The sequence below is a fragment of the Rhea pennata genome, chromosome 2 (assembly GCF_028389875.1).
Source record: "Rhea pennata isolate bPtePen1 chromosome 2, bPtePen1.pri, whole genome shotgun sequence".
Classification (NCBI taxonomy): Eukaryota; Metazoa; Chordata; class Aves; order Rheiformes; family Rheidae; genus Rhea; species Rhea pennata.
Window position 1 is genome coordinate 6,477,924 of NC_084664.1, and position 19,330 is coordinate 6,497,253.

The following is a 19,330-nucleotide window of genomic DNA, read 5'->3' on the forward strand; positions in this document are numbered from 1 at the left end:
GAGAACTGGCTGAAAGGCAGAGCTCAGAGGGTCGTCATCAGTGGCGTGGAGTCTAGTTGGAGGCCTGTGGCTAGCAGTCCCCCAGGGCTCAGTGCTGGGTCCCAGCCTGTTCAACTTTTTCATCAGTGACCTGGATGAGGGGACAGAGTGCATCCTCAGCAAGTTGGCTGATGATACCAAGCTGGGAGGAGTGGCTGACCCATCCGAGGGCTGTGCTGCCATTCAGAGAGACCTGGACAGGCTGGAGAGCTGGGCAGAGAGGAACCTCATGAGGTTCAACAAGGGCAAGCGCAGAGTCCTGCACCTAGGGAGAAATAACCCTAGGCACCAGTACAAGCTGGGGGCTGACCTGCTGGAGAGCAGCTCTGCAGAGGACCTGGGAGTGCTGGTGGATGACAAATTGACCGTGAGCCAGCAATGTGCCCTTGTGGCCAAGAAGGCCAATGGTCTCCTGGGGTGCACTAGGAAGAGTGTTGCCAGCAGCTCGAGGGAGGTGATCCTGCCACTCTGCTCAGCCCTGGGAAGGCCTCATCTGGAGTCCTGTGTCCAGTTCTGGGCTCCCCAGGACAAGAGAGACATGGAGCTGCTGGAGAGAGTCCAACACAGGGCTACGAAGATGATGAGAGGGCTGGAGCACCTGCCCTATGAGGAACGTCTGCGAGAGCTGGGCCTCTTCAGCCTGGGGAAGACAAGACTGAGGGGGCGGGGGGATCTTATCACTGTCTATAAGCACCTGGAGGGAGGGTGTCAAGTGGATGGGGCCAAACTCTTTTCAGTTGTCCCGTGTGACAGGACAAGAGGCAATGGGCAGAAATTGAACCACAGGAAGTTCCGCCTCACCATGAGGGGGAATTTCTTCCCTGTGAGAGTGACGGAGCACTGGCACAGGTTGCCCAGAGAGGTTGTGGAGTCTTCTTCTCTGGAGATCTTCAAGGCCCGCCTGGATGCAACCCTGTCTAACATGCTCTAGGTGACCCTGCTGAGCAGGGAGGTTATACTGGATGATCTCCAGAGGTCCCTTCTAACCTTACTGATTCTACGATTCTAGTTGCATGGGCATGATGCAAACATTCATTATAGTTTTTAGGATTGGCAAGCTAAAGTTACAAGGCATTTATCTGACCCAAATCTTTTGGATTTATGCTTTCAAGAGTAAAAAATACTTAGTAATTCTTGATCTGAACTGAAGATACAGAGTATTTTCTTAACTCACCAACAGCAGGATTTGCTTTGTTACTGTATTTCCAAGCAAATTCATAATTTTTTGCAGCATCTACAGATGCTTGTCCTTTCTCCATGATAAAGCCCAAATATTCATAAGCTTTTGAACAGGACTAAAAACAGCAATGAATATACATTAATATACCAAAATATATTCATTTCTAATTATAATTCAATATAAAATGTATTGAATACGTATGCTTAGCCCATCTTCCATATCACAGCAAATATAAATTTTAGGCTCCCAGTACAAGAGAGACATGGAGCTACTGGAGAGAGTCCAGCGTAGGGCTACGAAGATGATCAGAGGGCTGGAGCACCTGCCCTATGAGGAATGTCTGTGAGAGCTGGGCCTCTTCAGCCTGGGGAAGACAAGACTGAGGGGGCGGGGGGATCTTATCACTGTCTATAAGTACCTGAAGGGAGGGGGTCAGGGGGACAGAGAACCTCTTTTCAGTTGTCCCATGTGACAAGACAAGAGGCAATGGGCAGAAACTGAAGCACAGGAAGTTCTGCCTGACTGTGAGGATGAATTTCTTCCCTGTGAGAGTGACAGAGCACTGGCACAGGTTGCCCAGACAGGTGGTGGAGTCTCCTTATCTGGAGATCTTCAAGGCCCGCCTGGATGCAATCCTGTTTAACATGCTCTAGGTGACCCTGCTTGAGCAAGGGGGTTGAACTAGATGATCTCCAGAGGTGCCTTCCAACCCTACTGATTCTTTAAGTCACCCTTACCATTGCAAAATTGGAGGTCTAAATTATATTTCATATTTCAAGATAAATTAAATAATAAACAATATGATCTCTTATTATTTACATCATTTCTTTTGATTGTGTAGTCTGACATTTTATTTTTTAGAGTACAGGAGATACTAAAAACATTAAAACATGCAAGGACTATTGGACATTCCTGTTTGCACATTTTGAAACAGTACAACCTTTAAAAATATAAAAGACAAGATAATGAAGTTAATTTTATATTTTTTTGTGTATTTCCTCCCTGAAATAAGTTGTGACTCATGAAATCAAAGGTTGTCAAGCACTGGCACCTATCATCAGAACAATCACAATCACTGTCTTCTACTGCCTAATTTTACCCTAGTTTAGCCTTAAACATCAGCCACTCCTTTAACCTTGTACCTTGAGGGTTTATGTTACATGGCCAGTAATGAAAATAAAACAATATCCAAGCACTGTGTTATGTTCAGATACCTAAAGGATCATAATATTTTTCTGGTATTCACGGATTCTCTTTATCTTTTTCTCTCACCTTATTGTATTGTAGGCAACGTTTCAGTTGCTCAGTTGCATGGTCATATTTTCCATTTTTACAGTATATATCAGACAATAATATCCAACTTTTTTCTAACTCTTCAGCATCTGACAAAGTCCAGTTTACTTTTGCTAATCGTTTTAGTTGAATTCTGGCCTTGGGAGTCTGCTTAAGTATCATATGGGCTTGGGCCACTGCCAAAATAATTTGAACACTTTCCTTTTGAGAAAATATAAATCACACAAAGTAAGGCATTCTCCTTTCACATATTAGTGACTATATGAATAACTGTAGTGACAAAAATGAGTAACATAGCAAAAGGATAATGAAAAATCAAAAAGGTTATTATCAGAATGTGAAATAAACCTCTATTTCCATAACACCCAATATAGCTTAAAAAGAACACTGAATATATGCCAGCGCTTTTATCTTTGTCTTGCAACTAGATTGAAATAGACAGGTTCTCAGGATCTCATAATATGAAGGATTTTACATGTGAAAGCTTTATACGAGATTGAGATTTTATTGACAAACAGGCAGTGGATGGAATATAATGGTTCAAAATTTGTTATAATTAAAATATCTTTAAAAGTTTTTAGTTTTTTTCTAAGCCTTGAGCACAGAAGATATGAAAGGAAAACTACTGCCTGTTTTAGAGGCCTTAAAAGCAAAGATACAATTTCAATGACAAAATCTTCAGGAACTGGGTGCTGCCAATGTGAGAGCATGTTTCCTAGTGCAGTAAGAAAAATTTGGACTATTCAATTTTTAATTACCCCAAACACTGCTAACTAAATCAAGGTCAAAGGGATCTTATAACTTTTAAGTAGGCAAACATGTTACATGCTTTAGTATGTTTAATGATTAATTTTAAGCATTCATATTGTTCTATAAAAGCCCTTAAATGTACTGCTGGATGCATGAGTAAACATGTAAATACTTTCCCAGATCAGGACCAGATTGCTCAGCCAATTATAGCACAATGCCCCTATTCCTCAATATGACTATTCCTCAATTTGACTATAATGAAAATCCTGGGAAATGACCAAAGCTTCAATAATTTAAACTGTTTCTGCACATCACAGCACTGAAAGAGTAAGTTGTGAGAAATAATGCCCTATTTATTTATTTTTTACAGTATAGTGGCTTGATCTTACTCCCAGATTCTGCAAAACATTCAATATATAATTTATTATTTTATTCCTTTTTTAAAAAAAAAAATAATTGCTGTGCTAATAGGGACAGTTTACTGACGTCCACAGACAATTTTCCTAACTCTTAAGACTTATGGATGTGATTTTCTACATGCAGATAAACTGTAGCCTTTAGAAAATTTAGTCTACCAAGTTTTATAAATACTGTTAATCCTATCACCACTGAAAACAATGGAAAAACTTGGTATTAATGACATCAGTATCTCACCCAGTGCATTTACAAGAAAAATTCACTTCCACCTTAAGAGGAAAAAATACAAGATAAATGCTGCATTCTTAGTATACATCCATTCTTCTTTAGACAAGGAAATTTTTAACAAGGAAAAAGTAGCAAATATTCATGTAGAAGTTCTTTAATATACATTTTAATTTAATTTCAAAGCTTTTAGTTTATTGTGAAAAAATCAGCTAGAAAAACTATGCATGAGTCAATACGCATTTCATAATAAGAAGGAATGTATATAAAAAGATCTGAATAATTTCTTACCTCATTTTGGGCCATTTCTACAAATACACTGAGAGCTTTTTCTACATTATTTTTGTCTTTAGTAGCCATTAAACAGTAGTTTCGTAACATCTTTAGCTGATTTTGGCCCTCTTGTGAACAAGGACAAAACTCCATTAACAATTTTTCTGCTGTTCTTATGCCACGTTGCGCAGCTTCCTGCTTGTCATCTAAATTACTGTTAATATTAAATTCTGCATGATATTTCAATATTTATCAAATAGTGACTAACATAAAGCAATATGCACCTCCATCTTTAAATTTGAACCACTCTTACATATGCAATAGTTACGTATTTGATTTTCTAAATGTATCATAAATCACACAGTTGTTTGGACCAGAAATGAATCAGCTTAATTGCCAGTATTTGAATGCCTGTTCTATAGCTAAATTCATCCTACTCTAGGTCTTGCAAGGATGACATTTTTCAGAAGTGCTATATTTTCCTTTATATTCTTAAAACGAAATGGCAAATAATTAAAAAAAAAGTAGATATAAATATTCCTTCTACATATAGCTATGTTGGCAATTTGTACATTCATGCTGTGGACATGCATATATTCAGGCACTCAAGACTGACAAATTTTTATCTCAGTAGTATGCACAGAAGACACACACATGGCTCCCTCCTATATTTTCCCTCATTTCTTCTTTCTCATATCATTCATGCTGGTATAATACGAAAGGCATATGCTCTAAAAAATATCTGTTTTTCTCAGCCACTGATTATCTAGAAAAAGTATTTATGACCTCAAAGTAAGAGATGCAGAAGCATACATACAAAAATGTACCTCAAAGAATAAAATAACCAACCTCAGGGAACTTAATATAGATTTAATACAGAGCATAGAAAAAGATTGAGTGCTTCCATTTGTGGATTCAGAGCAGATACGGAGGCTAAGTATCTATAACTGATCTGATGGAGGTGCCAATCTAATGTAGCTTCAGTTAACTGTACTGGCACAGCGTAGTATTTTAGCCAAGCTGATAGAGGCATATGATACGACAGCAGTTGCAAATCTTGCACACTCGGATACATAGTGGAGCTCTTCTTACTAAGTATCAGAACTTTGATTCCTGAGAGCCAGCAGGATACTCTTAAACAGAATTTCTTTGGCTGGACTGGGACTGGCACAATCAGTACTGGCAAATATTGCTTGTCAGAGCCCTGAGCACACAAGCAGGTGCTGTAATCTCTTCCCTACTTCCCCCCCACCACCAATGTTTAGCTGCCTGTGCTCAGGGTCAGTACTGACACAGTGCAGCTGTAACCTTGGATCAGACTTCCATGAAAACAACCAAGTTGTGAGGAACAGTTGCATGAGACAGAACTGTGAGAAGCCTCATCTGGGGCCTCTGTCCATTGGGCCTGCTACTCAGGCCCTTGCTCTTGCTCCTTGCCTAAATTATGTTGTAGCTATGACTAAGCCTAGACTTGTATCTTGCTGATTCTGACCCTGTCTTGCTGATTTGACTTCCTGGCTTGAGCTTGGACATGATCAAGTGATCAGGAGAAGTATACTGACCAACTCCATGCCCTGCGTCTTTAATATCACTTAAGTATATATAGCTCTAAAGCCCAGAATGACAAAGGAAAATGTCATGAGACATGGGGTACAGAAGAAGTTGTCTTTGGAGGCCAAACACAATTTAAATCAAACTTACGAAAGGTCAGTCCAACTAGAAGCTAAAACTCCAGATGTTGAGTTGGCTCAAAGGGAACATTTCTATGCTCGTTTTGAGACCCCAAACTCCTTCTACACTAATGAACTGAACAGCACCAGAAGACAGGGCTTGGCACTTTCCTTCTGTTGTCTATACTGTATCTCTGGTTCGGTTTTGCCCCATGTCAACTACCACAGTGCCAGACAATTCCTCAAAACAATTTAGATTACAGTATGGCCCTGGAACAAGTCAAATATGCAATGTGGATGTACACACTCTGTTTTAGAGTGAAAGAGTTTAACCATATGGATGTAAGCAGTTTTGTGCCAGTTGGACTCAGGAACAAAGAATGGATCCCATCCACATTATTTACTAGTACAGATGCAGTTTGAAGACTAATAGAGTGATTTTTTATCATCTGAAACTCTATCCAGATGTTTCCTTCGCAAGTCTGCTGCTGACTTAAAATCAAGCAGTTATTCTTTTTGCCCTCAAGTATGTGATAAGTAGCATCACCTTTTTGAAAATGCTGAATGCTGCAGAGAAACTGAGCAGCAGAACTCTCAAATGGATGGATAGTGTTCTGATCCATAGTAAACAAAGAGAAAGCTGACGAGATAACCTGATTGAGAAAACAGGCCCCCAGTCCTCCTATTAAGATGACAGAAGTACCAGTGACAAATTTTAGTTTCTGAAGAAATGCGTTCAATTTTCTTAAATACTTAATGGCTTCCTAGCTTCCTCTGTTCTTTAATACTAGCACATAGTAAGTATGAACTTTGTCCTCGAAATATTTTCAAATAGGTTCTGTTACTTGCAGGTAAACTGCTCATCTACAGCAGAAGCAGGTTCTAAGCGGAATCTCCCTCCTGCCTTGAGAAACTCAAGAAAATGGACTGAAGGACAACAGCGGCTCAGACTGAATTGTGTAACTTCAGGATATGATGCTAAGTACCTACTCATCTGGAGTAACAAATCTGACGGCCATTTGGTGAGCATGTGTCAATACACAAAGACGGAAACAAAAAGGAAAGAGAAGATGGCCTTCACATCTTGAAAAAGATCTCAAAATGCTTGTTTAGGTCCTAAGGGCTATGCAAAAGTCCTCAAACGCAAAGTACAGTATTACTGTCAGTACTGCCATCCCCTAACAGGTTCCCGCTGTTCTTGAAGAGCTTGCAATATTTGAAGGGAACAGAGCATCCCGAGCTTTAAAGAAGCTGAGACAATCGAGGTACAGTGTTCACTCTTTGGTGAATAATGAGCTAACTCACTGAAAGTGGTGAATCATGTAAGTCTTTTGCAGAGTAAGAATTTGATTTAGGATTAGAACTCTACAAAAGGGTGCTGAACTTGACAATTAAATGAAAATACACAGCCTGAAGACAGCAGCCAATAGCAACTTAGAGCCACTCCCATAGTATCCAGCGAAGCTTAGAGCTATGTAAGACACAGCTGATTCAAAAAGTGCATCAAAATCCTGACAAAAGTTGTGCAGTAGTGCTTCACAAACTTCACCAGTTGATCAATGAAGGTTGGGCTAGATGACCTCTTGAGGTCATTTCCAGCCTGAATTATCCTATGAATTATTTTGATTGAGTATTCATAAACAAAATGCTGTCATTCTCTACAGGTATATGTATAGGACTTGATACCAACAAAGCATTACTCTGTAGTATACTCTTAATCCAAACAGAAGAGCAAATGGCTAAACCTCTCAGGTTACAAACAGTCTGTCAGAAAAGTTGTGGTCATGTGGCACATAGAGAGTCAAAGTCCAAAAAGAGGACTGCATAATTTTAGAACACAAACCACCACTGTTCTGCTAGGTAGAGTCCAGATGATGCAGTTCAAAAAACAAAGATAGAACAGATAATTGGCAAGTGAATTGAACCTAAGAAAATGAATACAGAACATGCACCATTGCCTTTATATCAGCATAACAGCACGTGGAGTCTTGTGCTATATATGTGACGTCTTGCTGCGGCAAAAATAATGCACCCTCAGGTATCTGGGTAGAAGTGCAACACTGTGAGAGTATCAACAAGCAGTAGAAAAGACTTCCCTATTTTCTGTTAGTCGTAACACTATGCCTAATCTTGCTTTAGGTGCAGAGGAAAAAATGACTAGATCTTAACATTAATACTCAACATATCAAATTAATTTTATAAAGCTAACTCATAATTTTTCTCTTTTATTAACTGTTAACAAAAGTGCCTTTACCTTTCTTCTTCATCAAGATTTTCAAACACTTCTCCTCCTATTACCTCACTATCAGGATTTAGGCAAATCTGAATCATATTGGTGACAGCCTTCTGGCCCCAGTCACTGTCTTTTCTAGCTTTGTTAAAATATTTCAGGGCTTGATTGGATTGTCCCATGTGCCTATTTGAACAGAACAGAGGGCAATCAATCTTATTAATGCAAAAATTCCCCTGTTTGCCTATACAAAGCACTAATGGAAATTTTTCAGTAAAAGATGATTTTGAAGTATTTGCAGTAAATACACATCTGTGCACAAGATAAGTATACACAAGAAGTGTATGAACTTCTTTAGATAGATTTTAACTTATTTTATAACGTATTGATGGATGTACAGATGTTCTCATACATATGATGATCTTTCATTCATAGTTGCAGTTTTTACAGTTTTACAGATTTTATGTTTGCCTATTCAGATGCATGTACCAATGCAAAAATCAAATAGTTAAAGAAGAAAAAAATCAGGCTCCAACTATGTTAATGCTGTCAAGGAAGAAGCAAGCTGTCCTCAGAGGTGAATGTGTTTGGTTGTTTACTCTTCTAGTACCACAAGTCTTGCATTGAATTAAGACCGCTTAAGTACCAAGCTTCTGCTTACATGCTCGAAGACTGCTTCTTCACCTAATCCAAGTACTTTTGTTTAACTGTTGACTGAATTTAAATACCACCAAGATTAATTCCTGTTGGAAACCTGCCACTTCAAATCCTTCTCTGGAACACAGTAGTTTGAAGAAATGTAAGCACCTATCTTAAATGTCAAAGCTGATGACCTTAATCTGACCCCAAAACACTAGCAAAACCAAGAGCTTTAGTAAACACACAATGCTCTATTCGTGAGATAATGAACAAGAAAATTGATTATGCCAGATGCCAGCTATGTAGTTTCACAGAGATACCAGTACCAGGCTGATTATGACAAATAAAATAGTAAAGAAGAGTATTCATAAAGAGCACTGTTTCCTGTAACAACTGCAGTCTAGAAGGAACTACTTAGAACAGCTGGAAAGGACAATGTGTAATTAGAGTAGCACACAGCATTAGGGGATGTACTCTCCAGCTATGGTTACTTACATAGCTCACAGTTGATGAGCAGGGCAGGTTCCATCAGCTACACAAGGGTGATGTTACATACATGGTTGAGCTGATCATACTGCTACAAAACTGACTTTTCATCACTCCACTCCTGGCAACAAAGTCCTGACCTACCTTGAGTCAATTCTAGGACCTTTCTTCTCAATTGGTAAAATGATTTGATTCACAAACCCAATGGAAATTTATCTACATTTATGTTTTTGCTGACTCATTTCTCTGTCACTTTAGAAGGTTGACTCAGGTAGACCAGATGCTTTTCAGAGCCTGAGCAAAGAAAAGCCTGAGAGCATATGGCAAGAAGCAAGCACTTACATTTCTTTTACTGACTGCGTTATAAGAAAACAGCTTGGATGGCTAGCATTTCTCTCCTAATTTTTGAGATAGAAGACTATTTCCAGTCCAATCTTAAGGCTCTTATTCTATGCATTTGAATTTGAGATATTCAAATCAACATACTTCTCTTCCACTTGGAGCCCCATACTTCACTATACTCATATGGCTTTGCCCATCTTCATCCTCCAGTATTTCCCTGTCCTTCCAAGAAAGGTCTTGAATGTACTAAGAAGTCTGTTTGTAGCAGCTCTAACTTGCAAGCAAATTTGAAAACACATTTCATTTTTGTGCACATGAAGCTGTAACTTGTGTCAGTTAACAACCTGAACTTTAAAACCATCATGTGAACCACACAGAGATTCTGCAGCACTGTTCAGAAAATCTAACATTCACAAATATTACTTTGCATGCTTTACCAGCAGTAGAGTCCTTTGCAGTAGTTATACCCAGGTTCCAAAAATAATCGAGTGGATTGCTTCTTCACCATTTTAAAGAAAAGTGTAGTTTTATCAAGGTTACCAGTTCTTCTTAGTAAATCAACTAATCTTTCCAGGACTGAAAAGTTATCTAAAAATTATAAAGTAATAAAGTACATTTAATCTCTATGTTACAATAACTCAGATTCCTCCAAATCTTGTCAAATTTAATTATTAATTGAAACTGTGAAGAATGTTTTGTTATTGTTCTGGAGGCCATAATTAGTGAATTATAGCAATACTACTCCCAATGGACTGGGAAGAGGCTAAGGTTTTTAAAAGAAAAAATGGCAGAGCCACATAGCTACAAAAGAGAATTCACATATTACTGTTTTCAGCTTCTTGGAGTAGAAAGCACTTTCAGAAAGCTTCAGAACAATCCATATTTTTACGTATGGCATTAGAAAAAACCATGAGAATATAGACTTTTACTCAGAAGGGGACTCATAATATTGTAGATTAAATTAATAAAATAGAGTTCTTATATTTTCATGAACTCGCTTTTTTAAAATTTAGAGTGAAAATCTGAACAGACAGATAAATCCCAAGCTTAATTAATGCTATATACCTGGTGATTTTTCCAAAACATTCTGGTAAAGACTTATGGCTTGTTCATACTTCTGTTTTCTGAACCAGATATCTGCCATCATCTAACAAAGAAGAAAAATATTGTAGAAAAGTTATCTAGTTAAATTTGTAATTATAGGAACAGAAATGCAAAACTATCTTAGCTTTCTGTAAAAGAGAAAAGCCAAAAATATGTAAAAATAAAAGCCAGATGCAAAAATAAGACTCCATACATATGAACTGACATTAAAGAATATTCCTAATGTATTTATTTTAAATATTATCAGAATATATAATAAAAGAAGTAATAATTACCATCCTGAAAAGCACACAGAACATTTCAATTTTTTAGGAAGAAAGGTCCAAATTCATTGTAGGTATCATATTCTAATGAATGGATCAGCATAGAATCATAGAATTGGTAAGATTGGAAGGGACCTCTGGAGATCATCTAGTCCAGCCCTCAAATGAGTGGCCCGTATGGGGATTGAACCCGTGACCTTGGCATTATCAGCACCACGCTCTAATCACATCAGCATTCTGGCATACAATTACCAACTAAAAGCAAACATTTCTTCACCACTCATAAGTACATACAGAGTTAACATTTTTTCTGTCCTAGGTACACTATATTTTGGGGATACAGACCTCTAATTTCCATCATTCAGTCACCTCCCTTCTTTTTCTGGAAAAAAATTAGTGAAGACAAACTATCATGCCAGCAATTTCATTATTATTACTTTTATGTAAAATATAGTATGCTCCCGTGTAGACTGAGAAAACAGTTACTGGATCTTGACCATCAATGATTAAATGTCAGTTCATACCATTGTTGTAAGTTCATTGCACTTGTCTTCTTGAAGAAGTAGGGCACACTGATACTCACATGAATCAAGATCTTCTTCTTCCAAATAAAGATGAGCCAATTTCAGTATTATCTGAGAAATTAAGAATTAAAAAGTGAAGTATTTTGGTAATAATTTTAATTAGTATCAGGAGCCTCTTTCTTTCCTTCTATTGAGTTCTACTTTAAAAGATATATACAGACTAGATCAAATATTTCTATTACAATTCCAATCTAACTTTATAGTTACTTCAGAGATAGATTCCTCTATTAGAATATCTATCTCAGGATTTGAGTAATTATGAATATTCAGTAAAAGAAACTCTTCACTGATTTTTCTTGTGTAGTATTAATTATCTGAAGTGATAGGACTAACATTTTTTCTATTAGGAATAAAGAAGTAGAGGAAATGTGGAAGAAATTGAGTATATACAAACAGAAGATGGACATTCTTTGAAAATCAGTGTAACTCAGGAAAATATTAAGAGCATTGCTATTTAAATGAAGTTGCATGTGCTTTCTAGAATTTAAAGCTTGTAGTACATTGCATATCATTAGTTTCCACTAAAAGCGTAGCTGGAATTCACATCTAATTCAATGCTTTTTGTTTATTTGTTTGTTTTGCTATTTAATTGACCTGAGAATCAAGTATTCCAAAATGTAAATGGGAGTTTTTCGAAACCAGTATTCTATGGGCTTTAAAAAACTAGCTTTTACTGCTAGTAGGAAAACCTACTTCAGGATTTTCCTTTAAGTATGACCTGGTGTTTACGTTTTTAATATAAGACTCTCTTCTGATGATTTATTACATTACATATGTATTTTTAAACATTTTCCAATTTTATACATTCTACTGTGTGATTAAATAAGTAAAAAAAAATGGCTAACATGAACGTATTTCCCTTCTGTGTTCATGTTTCTTTTTGGCTGTTCATTCATTCAAATATCAGAAATATGACTCAATGATTCACCCATGATAGTTTTTTGTTTTTGAAAGCTAAGTAAATATTTCCTTTTTACATTTTTTAAGAACACTACACTAACATAACAAATTTTCTCATTTAACGTGTATAAAAATACTCCCAATTAGACATTGTTTTGCATTTAAAATAATGCTTACTTTACTATCTGCTGGAGTATAAGTTAATGCATTTTTATAGCTTTTAGCAGCTTGTACGTAGTCCTTCTGACTCAGGTAGTGCTCAGCAAACTGGACATTAATCAGTGCTGCCAGCTGCTTCTGAGAAGGGACTGATTCAGGCTGTTCCAGAGGGATACGTTTCAGTATTCTCTGTTGCAATTCGAACGCCTGTAGAAATGAATAGAGTAAGAGAGACTCATGAAAATAAATTAGTAATTTCAAAACTTTTTGACAATTTTTCAGAGCAGTTCAGACAGACAGTTGTGTTTGTATATGGTTTTGGCATCCACCTGAAGCATGGACATCTGTCTTTAAATTGCCTTTTTTTGTTTTGAAACAGAGAATTGAATTCAACTCTCCTATGACCAGATTAACACCAGACTACTGGTATTACAAGATAAATCTTTCAGTCACTCCCCACTGAAGCTGTTCTATTTTGCATAAATCTTAACTAGAGTAGGGATACAAACCTGACTTGTGCTTTGTGAGGAGTACACAGCCACTGGATTACAGTGTCAATCTCTTTTTTTTTTCTTCCAAATATGTTTCATATTTAAATAAAAGTGCATATATCAGGCTAGCTCTTTCTCCCTGTGTTCTTCCATGAGAAAGAGATTATCTGCTTTACATGCCTAATTTCAAATAAGGATGCATGACTCGGAATCACAGTTAAAGAGAGATACCTAACTACCAGTGAGATATAAGGGCTTTTACTAGTAAATAGTTTAGATCATTCTCACCATTTCTTTGCACACCATTTTCTTAAATTCATTTCAATAAAATCTTCCATCTTAATGCTTAACTTCCAATCCATTATGTGGGGAGACTTATGGGTGTAAATGTGGCTATGAATTCCAGTGTTGCTGAGATTAAGTACTGATTTTAGCCCTGCTTTTTAGATACCAAGAGATAATTCTCAATATATAGAATTTACCCCTTTTCAGTAGGGCACCCCAAGGCTTACGGACTTTAATATGGTGTCTTGGATGGTGTTGTTCCTATGTGTAGGTTCATATAGATTCACGAGTATCTTTCTAGCATGAAATGAAATAAACAATCTTTAAAGAAACTACCACATAAGTTCTCCTTAGTTTTAGAGACCCAAATCCTCAAGGCAGCAGATACTCAGGGCACTCACTGTCAAATAGTTCAAGATCTTTTTAAAATAATAAATGTACATGAGCATCCTAACAAAATTTACAAAGGGATACGTATAAATGTACATATAAATGCACATATAAAGCCATAAATATGCCCCAAATTTACAATGTTCTATATTCACTGAGGAGCACTGTGAATTTTTAGAGCTACGAAATAATGGCTTAATTTTCAAAACCATATACCTATAACCTACTTAAAATAACAGAAGTTAAAGATGCCAACAGCTCTGAAAAAAACCTTGCAACTTAGAAACTAGGGGTACTGAAATTATCGGGAAAGATATTCAAGACCACAAAGATATCCAACACCATATAGATCATATGCCATCTTAGCAATTACCTTGTTCAAAGTTGTAATAACTTCTTCTTTTTCAATGTTTTCATAAACCTTTGCAAGCAAAATCAGGCTCCTGACATCCTTTATCATAGAAGTCAAGTCATTAACTGTAAGATTAAAACCAACAGTTTAATATAACTTCTCTCTTTATCATATTTACCAACTACCAGTAAAAATAATTAATATTTGACGATGGTGAAATATTTGTATTATTCACTACCTTGTGAAAAAAAGCAACTATGGACTTTGTAGAGACTGGTCCTGCAAATAATGTAAATATTTACTGAAATACTGTGAATGCATATAGCCTATGATAATGATTTGTGAATAAATTAATGTATTGCACTGTAAATTGTTCAAGACTTATTGCAAATCATTCAAGACTTCAATATTATACATAGCAAGCTTTGCAGAAATGATGAACTGCAGTACCAAAGTCATGGTCGAGAGCTTGATTCAGAACTCTTTCTGCCTTTTTAAACTTCTTAAGTTTGAGGAGGAGTTCAGCAAGGTCATGGCACAAGAAATCTTGTTCACTCATCTTTACAGCTACTTCGTAATAATTAACAGCCTAAAAAATGAAAAAGTTTCAAAAGAGGATCCTAAATATGTAATTATGATAGGTCACAATGAAAAATTTATGAAACACTAGTGAAACACTCTGTGATTTACGACGTCAACAAATCCATTAATCACAGTACTTCAAAATATTTTGCATATTATGTTCCATCATATTGTACTTAGTCATTTAATGCTAAATAAAATTCTATTCCAGTGGTGTTCCAAGAGGCATTCCCTATTATGATTTCCCTTCTGCTTTTACATGTGTTCTTACGGCAGAAACTACCTGACACCGTTCACTATTCTCTCTCAGTTGCAAAATCATGATGTAGATCATCAGTAAATTTCACATGTCAAGGACCATTCTCTAACACCGAAATCAGGAAAGGCATGAAGAAGCATGTCTTCACAATATTAAATACTCTTAGTCTCACACACAGAAGTACAAAACACCTTCAGACACTGGTCTTTGGTCTATTGTGCCTGGAAACAGCAGAGTAGAATGCCACTTTGTGTAAGGCCACAGACCATTTTAACAATTTCACTAGGCAGATGACAGAATTACAGGCCTAAGGCCTAGCAGTAGTTAATTTATCAGTATAATTTTGAAGGAATTACTGGCCATGGTCTGGGGGTTAGCACAGACTAGAGACCATTCCTAGAAGGCAGCTTGAATGCAGCCTTCCTATTTCTGAGAATAAGAGATCAGACTTGTGGATTTGAACAATGTGGTGTTGTGTTAGTCAACCAAATGGTCATAATGGGCTCTGGCCTATATTAGTTACTAACGCTGAGGTAGGCAAAGATGTTAGCAAAGACTGAAAATTTTTGTACTACTTTTCATTGAATCTCCTCTGACTATTGCTAGGAAAGCTAATTCACTCTCAAGCCTCCATAGTATCTGCAATAGGCTAGGAGATCTTGGCACAGTTGTGACGGAAAAAAACGTGAGGATAAAGAACATCTTCTGGTGCTCGATTTTCTAAGGAGGTGTGCCCTATGATAATCATAATGGTTGGATTTGAACGTTTTTTCTGATGCAAAGCTAGGGTGCTGCATTCTGAATAAAAGGTGCCAAATCCTGATGCCCTCAGTATCTAGGATCTGAAAATGATACCAGGAATGGGATTCCCTAATCATACTGGTGTGAAATGAAAGTGAGTACTTGCCTAGTATATGCTTCTTTCCCAGATAATACAAGCACATTGAGTGAGAACAGATTTACAGCATTTGTTTTTCTTAGGTAATGTGTGACCGATGCTTCCATTTTCAGAGAAAACCTCCTAACATATGGAGACCAAGAATATAACAACACTGGGAGAAATTAAAACTTCAAAAGATTGAAGAAAATGAAGACTGTGCAGGCATAGATTTACCTCAGAGGAAGAGGTTCTCTGACTATAAAACAACATATCTTCCAAGAAAGTTTAGAAGAAATAAGGTGACTCCAGGCATGCTCTGTCCTAACATATAAAGCACAAGAAGGCAGGTGAAACTCAGATGTATGTTGTAGAGATTACACTAGTGAAACATTCACTGGTCACAATGGCAAGAGCATACCTAGAGGGTGAATTTATATATAGATAGTCTTTCAAAGATGTCATTCATTGTTACCCTTTCTTTGTACTTAGGAAAAATTAAATCACTCGAGAAATACCAGAAAAACAAAACAGAAATTTGATGCCTAAGACCTTGCTGTACTGATGAGTTTTCACATATGCATGTCCAATTTTTCTGACCAGTACTGAGTCTAAAGAATTCCTCCTCTGGGCTTCTTCATATATTTTCACAGCTTCCTCTGGCTAAGAGTGACAGAAAAGAGAATTAGTCCCATGATTAATTTTGGAATTTAAATAGATTTTACCAGTGATTCTATTACACTTTTTTCAAATTATATAGTGGCTAGATTTTACTATGATTATCACTGAATCCAGATCAGTGATGAAATGCTAGTTTAAATATAGTATAATTACTGAATAAATTTGGACTCACCTGTTGAATATTCATGAATGCATCTCCCAAGAGGAGGCTAGTATGAGGACCCGGAAATTTTTCGCACATTTCACTAAAAAAAAAAATTAAGAACAACACTTAAAATCATAGAAGAACAATTAAATGTTACAATAAAACATATGAAAAGTATTTTTAGAACTCCATATACTGTCTTGGAAATGAAGTATTTTCTGTCAACACAATAAACAGTAAGAATTTCAGCAGATATAAATCTGGGTAGCTCCACTGACTCCAGTTTATTCCAGTCCTTAACATTTTAAGTCTGAGTTCACGCTGCAAGATAATGACAGGTCTTACACCTGGGGTAGGAAGCTGGACACACTAACATAACTGCAGAATATGCTTACTGTTTAGAAGAACAGAAGCTACAGATTTCTGAACAACGCTTGCATTTTAATCATTCTTGGGGCCAGTTAGGCCACTACTGTACAAGATGCTCTACAAATACATAGCAAGTGGCAGCTTTTTGCTGAAAGAAGTGATCATCCAAGAGGCCAAAGGAATGAAAAAAATAAAAATAAAAATAAACAAATAAGGAGATGACCAGAGGTAAAAACGTAAGCAGCAGAGTGCAAGACAGTTTGTAAGTGATCAGAAATAATAATCAATTATCAATATTTCTCAGTTGCTTACCTATATAAGTAACAGGAAGATGTGTGGTAGTGGAAAACACAGTAGAGAAATTACACAAAATGTTTTATGTCAGAAATATGCTCCCTTTTTTGAGGAAAAGCTAAATACAGAATAATTTATATAACTGTATTTATTGGTATGAAATTAGAAATCAAATGACAACTTTTAGTTCCAAATATACAGGAAAAATAATATTTATAATATTACTTAGTGTGTTACTCTAAATCTTAGAACTTGTGTGGATGATTATTTCATAAAAACTGCTGAGGTAGTTAAAAGGTTAGGCAAATGCTTGTCTAATTTATTACTTATTTCATTGTTGGTTTAGAATACTGAGATAATCTTTCTGTTTCTAAACTAAAGAATTTTACTTAATTGTTTAAATTTCTACTTGTTTTATTTAACACAGAAATGGTTTTACATTATAGAAAAAGGCCAAACAGTCTGAATGAAAAACAGGACTGTGAACCAAGAAACCTTCACGCTGTTTAAATCTCTGCTACAATTTTTTCTATGACTGGAGCACATCACTTATTTCAGAATCATTTATCACATACATTTTATTTAAATAAAACTTCTAAATATTGTACCCTCCCTTCTTACTCTGAGTACTGCTAACTTTATCAGCAACACTACCGAAAGCAAAATGACAATTTATAGGGTAAGTTCCCCTGGTTTAGTAAAGAATATTAGCATTTTTTTTCCTTTCATAAGGAGAAAAAAAAAAGAATATATTACTTTAACAAATCATTGAAGTTGATGCTGTTTCTAAAACAGATGACTGACGTTTTAGAATTGTGTTAGGAAAAAAATTTGTCTGACTAGTGGTTGAAAATTAAAACAGTTCAGTTGCATTGTTTTTAAACAATATTACCAATAACATGCAATGTATAGCTTCTTATCCTTTCGCATATGAAGGTATATCTGAGCCATCTTTTCTTTAGCTTCAATGTAATATGGTTGGGTTGGTGTGACATGTCTTAGCATGCTGAGCGCTGTTTCCACTTCTCCTTTATGGACCGCCAAATCTGCATTAGCAATAGTGACACGAATTTCCTCTGAAGTTCCGCTAAATTCATTAGTAGCATCCTGCAGGATCTTAGTGGCTTCATGCTAAAATAGTACAGAAAAAAAAAAGTAAATAAAAAAATGTTAATGGAATTAAATTGGTGGAAAGCATAGCTATATTTTAAGCAAACGGGCTTAATTAAATATTTTTAGATGACATTAAATTGCATGTTAAACTAAAGCCTTAATAAATTAACTAAGTTTTGTGATTTTGCTTTTCACTCATATCTGTTTATTTATCTATTATCCTACCTATTTATTGTGTTTACCTCTCGCCTTTTATAAGCTAGAAGCTCCTTGAGCCATGTTCTAACTTTTCGGTTTTAGAGCTCCCTTAGAGCAAGGGAGACTCAGTCCTCCTCATTAGCCCAAACAACTGCATTTCAGTCAGCTTGTACTTGGAGTTCCAACTCCTTCTTTGGAAAACACTGTTCTGCAGCTTGACAATAGCCAGTATCATTTCTGGCAACTGAAAGAAGTTAGCATTTGAAAATGTGTGTTTTACTAATGAAATAGAAAAGAATCGTTACAAAATGTAGATTTTATTTCAGCAATTTTCTAACAATGTATTTGGGATTTAATCTATTGTTAATTGTATATACAGAATATTGTATCCTATACATCCACAATACACATTCCAGAACTTTTCTGCTATTTACATCGAATAAATGAAGTAGTCATTTCCATGTTTTAATTTGGGCTGACTGATTTTGATAAATCACTTAGTCAGTGAAAAATATAGTTATAAAGCTGCTAGATTGGCAAAAACAATTTTTAGTTCTATTACTGATGTCTGAAAGTGGGAAATTCTACTATCCTTGTAAACTAAAACCTAAATACAAACAAATTTCAAAAAGATAAAATGAGCATGAAAAGCAAGTGAAATATATTATATACAGTGAAGAAGTGGACATATAAAGATATAAGTCCTCTTATGTAAGATCTTTTCACACAAGATATGAAAA

General features: G+C 36.1%; 1 protein-coding gene across 1 annotated transcript in view; it reads right to left on the minus strand.

Annotated features, from left to right (window-relative positions):
• TTC21A (tetratricopeptide repeat domain 21A) overlaps positions 1 to 19,330 on the minus strand; it is a 38,731-nt gene that overhangs the window by 1,855 nt on the left and 17,546 nt on the right. Inside the window, exons 15-28 of the mRNA XM_062570856.1 lie at positions 18,172 to 18,410; positions 16,644 to 16,716; positions 16,343 to 16,453; positions 14,523 to 14,661; positions 14,308 to 14,310; positions 14,094 to 14,197; positions 12,573 to 12,761; positions 11,436 to 11,546; positions 10,610 to 10,691; positions 9,982 to 10,132; positions 8,102 to 8,263; positions 4,196 to 4,391; positions 2,492 to 2,713; positions 1,214 to 1,334 (exon numbers count right to left, since the gene is read on the minus strand). Coding sequence (XP_062426840.1) covers positions 1,214 to 1,334; positions 2,492 to 2,713; positions 4,196 to 4,391; positions 8,102 to 8,263; positions 9,982 to 10,132; positions 10,610 to 10,691; positions 11,436 to 11,546; positions 12,573 to 12,761; positions 14,094 to 14,197; positions 14,308 to 14,310; positions 14,523 to 14,661; positions 16,343 to 16,453; positions 16,644 to 16,716; positions 18,172 to 18,410 — 1,903 coding nt within the window. The remainder of the gene's footprint in view (positions 1 to 1,213; positions 1,335 to 2,491; positions 2,714 to 4,195; positions 4,392 to 8,101; positions 8,264 to 9,981; positions 10,133 to 10,609; positions 10,692 to 11,435; positions 11,547 to 12,572; positions 12,762 to 14,093; positions 14,198 to 14,307; positions 14,311 to 14,522; positions 14,662 to 16,342; positions 16,454 to 16,643; positions 16,717 to 18,171; positions 18,411 to 19,330) is intronic.